Source organism: Octodon degus, unplaced genomic scaffold, assembly GCF_000260255.1.
Source record: "Octodon degus isolate 3935 unplaced genomic scaffold, OctDeg1.0 scaffold00118, whole genome shotgun sequence".
NCBI classification, from domain to species: Eukaryota; Metazoa; Chordata; class Mammalia; order Rodentia; family Octodontidae; genus Octodon; species Octodon degus.
This window is the reverse complement of record NW_004524694.1, coordinates 638,972-647,142: the sequence shown is the minus strand read 5'-3', so window position 1 is coordinate 647,142 and position 8,171 is coordinate 638,972. Positions and strand designations below refer to the sequence as shown.

The window sequence follows — 8,171 nt, the reverse complement described above, 5'->3', positions numbered from 1 at the left end:
CCTTCCTACTGCTTCCTGTCCACCAGGCCAAGAGCAGCTCTCCTCTACCAGGCCTCTAGGCCTGCCTTGGGGCCAGTAAACTATGAATAGAAACATGCGCCAAAATAAACCTTTCTTCCCCATCCATAAGCTGTGGGTGTCAGGCATTTTGTCCCAGCAAGGAAATGACTCAGACAATACTATATACTATATACTATATACTATGCATTATATACTATCATCTTTCTTGCAGAGATTCACAATGCACATTATGACATGGAAGTATCAAGAAATCCCTTAGTAAAATGCATGGCTGGGGAGATAGCTCAGTGGCATAAGCACCTGCCTGTCAAGCTCGAGGTCCTGAGTTTGATCCCTATTATTGCATGCTGTACCCAGCTACACCATGCCAGCCCTGTAACTGGGTATGGTGGCACATGCCTATAATCCCAGCAGTAGGACAGCTGAAACAAGAGGATCACTACCAGTCCAAACTGCACAGAAATACCCTATATCAAAAACAAAACAAACAAAAAAAAATGCTTAACTGGGTTCAAATTAAACTCCCCTCAAAATCTATATTCATTTTTAGACTATATATGCCATAGAATATGTTTTGAGAAATGCTTTATGCCTTTGAGAAATACTTTGTAAAATAAAACAAATGTTTTACTTAAAAAACTAAGTTATTCCTAGGATCACAGGTTGGTCAATAATAAAGGGGTTACAAAGCCAGAGACCCCTACCGTTTTCATTCTTCCTGATACTTGTGTCATGGTGATCACACTTGAATGGGCTGTTGTGACTGGGCTCTTGAGCCTGCCTATAAACAAGCAGTGATAAACTATTCATGATTTTCTCTCTCTCTCTCTCCTTCCTTCCTTCTTTCCTGACACAAAGTGTCCAGCCTCTCATTATGGTACCAAATTGAGCATGACCTACACAGGGGCCTAAATCTCATGCACAGACACCAGATGTTTCGTCTTTTCTTCTTTGGTAACAATCAAGTCGCTTAAACCGTTAGAGCTGCTTATGATGTGACTGACTATAAGGCCTTCCAAACAGACCTCTGCTCCTAAAAAAAGGGATGGTAAAATGTAAAGCTTCTAACACTTTCCAGCAAGAGTCACCAGACCAGAGAACATAACACAACAGCTTTGGCTGCACAGGTATGCAAAGGTGTCACAGCCAGCACAGAGCAAGATGGAAATCAGTGAGAGAACTGGAACGATGCCAACCTTTCATCATTTGCATAATATGTCAGTTTTTGGTTTTGTTTCCAAGGAATTTCACATGATATTTTGAAACAGAAGACAAGGAGAACATAGCTCTCCAACAGCGGAACTTGGTGAAGCTGCTGTCCGGGCCCCGCCAAGCCATGAATCGCTCAAGTTCACACCTCAATAGCAATTCTTGCAAACCGGTACTGCGGGGAGGCGGGTGGCCTCAGCAGCACCAAGCCCCTCTCGGCCGCCGGCTGGCTGGAGAGCACATGCAGCAAGCCTGTCACACTAACAAACCCCAGGGCTTCTCCAGAGCCCACAGCCATGGAAAAATCTCCCTGAGTGACATAGCCGAGGAGGCCTCTGGAGCAGTGCGTAGTCACAGCTGGGAGGGCACCGGGCCACAGCCCCTGGGTCAGGGCTTCCTGCCTGGCCTCAGGCAGCCCTGCTGCCGGCCCCTCGGGAGCAGCACGTCCTCGGTTCTGCCTTTTCTCCACTTTCTTCTTTTCCTTCTGCTTCATGATCATGCTCTTGAATGGGTCGCTGTGCCGGGGCTCCTGGGGCCCGCAGTACTGCCGGTCCTGACGGAGCCGGAGCAGGTCCTCCTCAGCTGGGACACAGATCATGGTGTGTGGCTCAGGGCTGCCCTTCCTGAGCAGGGACAGGCTGACCCACACCAGGGCCCTGGGGAAGCGGTCCGTGAGAGCCAGGCAGGCCTCTCCGGTCAGTTCATGCTGGCCTTGTCTAGGGGCCCACCGCGCTGCCCGCCGGTCCTTGGCACAGGGCTCACACCAGGCAGACAGTTGCTTCAGTAATTTTCGACTCCTACAGTAAGCCAGAGACATATGTTTGAGGTTATTTTGTTTAAGAAAAGATACTACAATCAGAAGATAAGGCATGGCTAGAATTAACTTGATTTTTTTAAAGACTATTTGTAAGAAAGTATTAAAACTATAATTTTTAAATTAAAAACATTAATATATTAACATATATTAATAAAAATATTTTTCTTTATATGTGTCTATCATTCTAAGACTAAAAGTTTAAGAAGTTAAAGGCAGAGAAAAATAAGACAGTGGGTAAAGGGAGAGCTGTCATCACAGTGACAGGATGGGAACAAGAGGAACTGGCATTTTGATGAGGAGACCCTGAGGGGACAACTAGAACTAAAGTCAGAAAGAAGGATATGAAATTCTGAGCTCAGTGTATGGGAGAAGTATGAGGGAAGGGATGAGCGCTTTTAAGATGAGAGCACATTCTACAGGGAGCTGCCGGGCAGCAGGGCTTGGCCGCACAGTACCACAGCAAAACACTTCACCCAGCAGCTGCACGGTGTGGGCACAGAGGGGCTGCTGAGCCACCAGGAGTCCATGACTCCAAGGAACCAGAGGAGCTAGAACCAAAGGATGCAAAGCAAGGAAGCCTGCTCCGTGCGAGAGGTCCTTGGTGACCCAGAAGGGTACCACGTCGTGAGCAAAGACTAAAGGAAAAAGGTGACAGAAAACGGCCTTGGCTTAGGACTACAGCCGACAGGAGGTTCATTTCATCAGTCACTATCATGCCCTCAAGTCAGCTATCACGAGGCTGTTTTGCAGGGTCCTCTCTGCAACACCAAAGGACTCCTAGAACGCCCAAGCATTCATCTGGGTTTTACATAAAGAAACAGTGCTAACTTTTACATTCTGTTCAACATAAAAATAAAACCAAACACTGTAAAATACATCTGGGAGTCACCTGCACTTACCGAAGAACACAGAGTTGGCTCCTGGTGAGAACAGCATGGTTCCCAGGGGCGCCCCGGTCCGTCACTCTCTTCATCCCCGGCTGGTCCTGACACTCTGTGTCCATGACCTCTGGCTCCGTGGGGTTATCTACAGCTGTGCCTGCTTTGGCAGATGGCGCAGGAGCCTTAGGTGACTCCTGTCTCCTGAGGTTACTCTCCTCACCACTCGGAGAGGAATCTACAGAAGGCTTTCCTTGGGCACAGACTCTGGACTCCCACTCCTGAGTTAACTGCTCCCAGGGACACCAGAAAGGCGCCACTGTGCCAAGCTTGATGTAGTTGGGCCGTTTGGCAGGAGGGCGCCTAATGAAATATAAAAAAGACAACAGATTTGTAACACCTGGAGAGTGACAATTAAGATAATTAGAGTCACATAATGCACCTCCATCACACACACACACACACTCTCTCTCTCTCTCTCTCTCTCACACATACACACACACACACACACACACACACACACAAATATGCTTTCCGTGACATGTATGATAAAATAACAGCCAAGAGTTTCTGTTTCCTCTAGTCTTTGGGAGCTACAAAGTAATTCCATGTGACCACTGGACAACCAGATGACCAGGGTGTGCCACTCCTGAGAGGCTCAAGCCTTGGCACTCCTAGAGTCTGTGCATCCCCAGTACTAAGCCTGGGGTAACAGTAAGGTTTCTCTGACTCCTGACCTTTGCTCCTAGTGACTCTGCTCCCCTCCACAAAGACGTCTTTATCAGTTTCTTAGATATTCTTCAAAAGACATTGTACCCAGGTACCTTTTACCTATTCCTTTCTTTTTACTCATATGAGCATACTAGACATAGCACTTTTTGTTTAACTTAACATTTTCCATTTAACAAAGTATCTTGGAGATTGTTTTATATCAGCACATGAATTTCCCTCATTCTGTGTAAAATTCTTTCCTTTTCCACCAAATGAACATATCTTAACCTAGCTAGGCAGCCCTCTGCTGCGAGACACTTGAGTTATACCCAAGCCTCTGCTTCTCCAAACAGTGCTGCCATGCATGACCTTGAGCCTTCTGCACCCTGCAGCATAACCAGGATAGAATTCCATGGACCTGCTAAGGCAAGTCCTCTTCCAACTTCTAGACATCCCCACTCACCCCCAAGCCCCTTTCTCTCATTCCCACAATGCTGTCACTCATAGTGGCTTCAGCCATCTCCATCAGTCATCCTTTGAACACACTGGCCTACCATCACTCCACATCCAGGACCTACTCTCCTGTTCAGGTCTCAGGTCCAGCATGGGCCCCACCACACAATCCCAATTACAAGGACACTACTCTCTTTGACTCCACTCACCCTGCCCAACTGCTCCCATCAGAGGCTCCCAGTCAGGCACACCACCACTTCCTCACTGCCCACCCTTAGCTCACTCGTCAGCAGAGTCCAAGGACACGACAGCCCCTCCCTTACGTGCCTATCACTCTCTCCACCTGGGAGAGCCAGGCCTGGTGGGAGCAGCTCCCAGAGCCCTGTCACAGTGATCCCGAATAGCCCTAAGCACTTCATAAACACAAACACACGGGCGCTCTCTTCCACTCCCAGTCAATTCAGTCTTCCACTCTTTGAGAAAATTACTTACAACAACTCCTTTCTCTTCAAATCTCCAGCAGTCCCTCCCTGCTTCTTGCATCCAGCTCAAAACCTACCCACTCCATTCACCGAGAAAATAGTCTGACCTATTCATCCACAGTCCAGGCAGCATCACCCAATCTCCTCGGCACCATGTCTCACCTACTAAGCCTGGGCTCAGACTTCTTTAAAATGGAATAAGTGGACCCCCATCCCATCAGATGCCACCCCCACCCAAATGTGGGACTCTACTCCCTGTTCTGAATGGTGCTCTTGCAGTTAGCCTCCCCTGCCCTCCTCTCAGTCCCCCTACCACCCAGGAAGCTTGTGTTCCATCAAGGACACAGGCCCCACAGAGCCAAGGACAGATGTGTCAGCTTTATCTGACACCCCTAGTGCCTAGAGTGGTGCTGGACCCGCAGTACACGCTCAATCAGTATGTGCTGAGTGAATGAATAAGTCAGACACATATACAGAGATGTATACAGAAAAATGCTCACAGCACACAGAGAGAGAGAGATTGGAATGATCCCAACAGCCACTGATAAAATACACATCCATACTGCAACCCCACGGAATCACTCAAAGTTCTATTTCCAGCCAGAACAAGCAAGCTGTGACTCACAGGCCAAATTTGGCCCCTGCTTATTTTTGTACAACCTGTGAGCTAAGAATGGTTTTTATATTTTAAAATGGTTGAAAAAAGCAAAAGAATAATATTTTATGACACAGGAAAATTATATAAAATTGAAATATGAGTGTCCATAAATAAAGCCTGATTGGAACACAGCCATGCTCATTAGTTTACATGTCATCTGTGACTGCTTTCAGGCCACAATGACAGAGCTAAGCAGTTGTCATGGAGACCAAAGGGACCACAAAGCCAAAAATATTCATTATCTGGTTGTCCGCCAAAAGTGTGCCAACAATTGGCTTAGAATTACTGATATGAAGAAACCATCCACGAGCTATTGTTAAATGAAAAGAGCTATTGTTAAATGTGTAGAACAATCTTTTTCATTTAAAAAAAATTCTGTACCTATTGAAAACATACGTGCATAGAAAAAGGTATTACTGTCAATAATTGACTGAACACATACAGAACCTCAACTACATAGTATATAGCACATGACCACCACCCAAAAAGAGCCAGTCAGTGAACAGTCCAGGAATGCATCACTGCAGAGCCCCTCAGCTGACTGCCGGCCAGATAGCTCAGTGACCTGCTTAGGCAAATGCAGGGACTAGGGTTTGATCCCCAGCGTGCTGTGCTGGCCCCTACCCCCAGGGCACACTGAGGTGATGAATGAGACAGGGCATGGTGGTGTGCACCTATAATCCCAGCGCTTGGGAGGCTGAAAACAGGAGGATCACTCCAAGTCTGATCTGTGTAGTGAGACCCTATAGATCCTGTACTAAAATATATTTTAAAAAATAAAATATATATAAAAAAAGAACCACTCAGCTGGTCATCCATCCATCATGAACACTCAGCTGGAAAGCCAGGCCCTGTGTTTGTCTCTATGGTGGCCACAGGAACTAGGAAGGCATACCTTTGTTCCCAAGGAGTTTGGTAGAGAGACTACAGTGTAACTCCCTATTAGGTACTGGTGCCTCAGACAGCACAAAGGTTAGGAAGGCCTACCATGGCCGTGGACTGGCTGGCTGGACACTGCAGAAGCCACAATAAAGGGGAGAGAGACAGAAAGGGCGCCTGCACTTTAGTGGAGGGCAGGTTCCTGATGTCCACACGGGCTTCCTGTGTAAAGGAAATAAAGCCCCTCATCCAGCCAATTAAAGAACAATGAATTAAAGATCACCAATTAAAGAACAGAAACAGGCCAGCGGGACCTGCCAGTCCAAGCCCAGGAGCTGCATGGGTGAGACCCTCTTCCACCCCCCTGGGCCCCCTCAACACTCCGTAGCACCCCCCCACTCCGCCCACCACGTGAGAATTTCTGCCACGTTCTAGGGACCCCCGGTTCCGTCCTAGCCCAGGCCCGGTGAGTGTGTGGGAGAGCTTCCAGCTACCCTGAGCCAGCGGGACCTGCACCTGAGGGTCCAAGCCCAGGCGCAGCATGGGTGAGACCCTCTTCCACGCCCTTGTGACCCCACCACCACCACTCTGCAGCACCCCCACCCACACCCCGCCTGCTGAGTAAGAATTTCTGCCGCATTCTAGGGACCCCCAGATCCAGTCCTAGCCCAGGCCTGGTGAGTGTGTGGGAGAGCTTCCAACTACCCTGCACCGCACTAGTCCCAGCCCAGGCACAGCATGGGTGAGACGCTCTTCCACCCCTTTGGGATCCCCCCCACCACTCTGCAGCACCCCACCCCAACCTGGCCGCCCAGTGAAAATTTCTGCCGCGTTCTGAGGACCCCCAGATCCAGCCCTCGCCCAGGCCCAGTGAGTGTGTGGGAGAGCTGCCTCTCCCCCCTACTCTACCTTGTCCCCTCCAAACTCACCTCAGGCCTGGCATACAGGTCTGGGGTGAAACCCTGCAACTGCAATCCCTGCAGAGAGAGTAGGGGACAGAACCACTCAGCTAGTCCAGGAGTAGAACATCTTGCCAGAGGGGCACAAAAGGTTCACTCCCAAGGGCGGCAGCAGGAAGGAGCTGAGCACAGCAGCCAGACCCAAGCCAGGCACAGCTGGATAAATCCAAACTTTGTAGATCTGCACTTGAATTTCAGTAGGTGCTAAGGTTATAACTGCACCAAAGCTCTACGACAAAGGTCAGAAGGCCTACAAAAAAAGACAACGAGAAGGAGCAAAATGCAATCTCAGAACCCAATCTCACCCACAACAAGTGCCGAGGACACTAACACAGAATGAATTGGGAATCACATAGCTGAAATCAATGAATCAATGGCTTCTGAAATACAGAAACAACTGCAGAAAGGTATAGAGGAACTCAGATTGGAAATGAAAAAAGAAATCCCTGAATCAATAACATCTGCATTAAAGAATCAAATGCAGCAACATATGAAGGAAACCCAATGCCCACCCAGAACAAGTGCAGAGGACACTTAGCTCAGCTCAAATGTATGAATTAATAGCGCAGATAGTAAGTAAGCAACAGCAGAAAGTCATAGAGGAACTCAGAGCGGAATTCTTTTCTACTAGCTCAGCTCAAACGTACGAATTAATAGCGTCGATAGTAAATAAGCAACAGCACAAAGTTATAGAGGAACTCAGAGTGGAATTTTCTGAAATAAAAAAAGAATTCTCAGAACTCAGAGCATCTGAAGTAAAGAATCAACTACAGAAACATAGGGAGGAAACCCAATCTGAAAAAAACACTGCAGCAAAAGAATTAAAAACTGCTTCTAAAGAAGACATCGATTAAAAAAATAGAGATTAGGAAAATGACAGATTCCTTGAATGAGCAATACAGGAAAGAAACAGATCGTATGAAGCAGAGTCAAAGAGATACAGAAGAACTTAAAATCTCAATCACAAGCTTGCAAAACCGTTTAAGTGAAAGTGAAGACAGAGTTTCAGATCTTGAAGACACTGGTGCGGCTAGTGAAAAGGTAAGAAAGGATCTCTTAAAAACAACTAGGATGCAGGGAAAAAATAATCCATCACCTGCAAGA

At 47.6% G+C, this 8,171-nt stretch overlaps 1 protein-coding gene across 1 annotated transcript in view; it reads right to left on the bottom strand.

Moving 5' to 3' along the window:
- Window positions 1-558: 558 nt before the first annotated feature.
- Pop1 (POP1 homolog, ribonuclease P/MRP subunit) overlaps window positions 559-8,171 on the bottom strand; it is a 48,359-nt gene continuing 40,746 nt past the window's right edge. The window contains exons 15-16 of the mRNA XM_004640060.2: window positions 2,947-3,288; window positions 559-2,027 (exon numbers count right to left, since the gene is read on the bottom strand). Coding sequence (XP_004640117.1) covers window positions 1,373-2,027; window positions 2,947-3,288 — 997 coding nt within the window. The 3' untranslated portion in view covers window positions 559-1,372. The remainder of the gene's footprint in view (window positions 2,028-2,946; window positions 3,289-8,171) is intronic.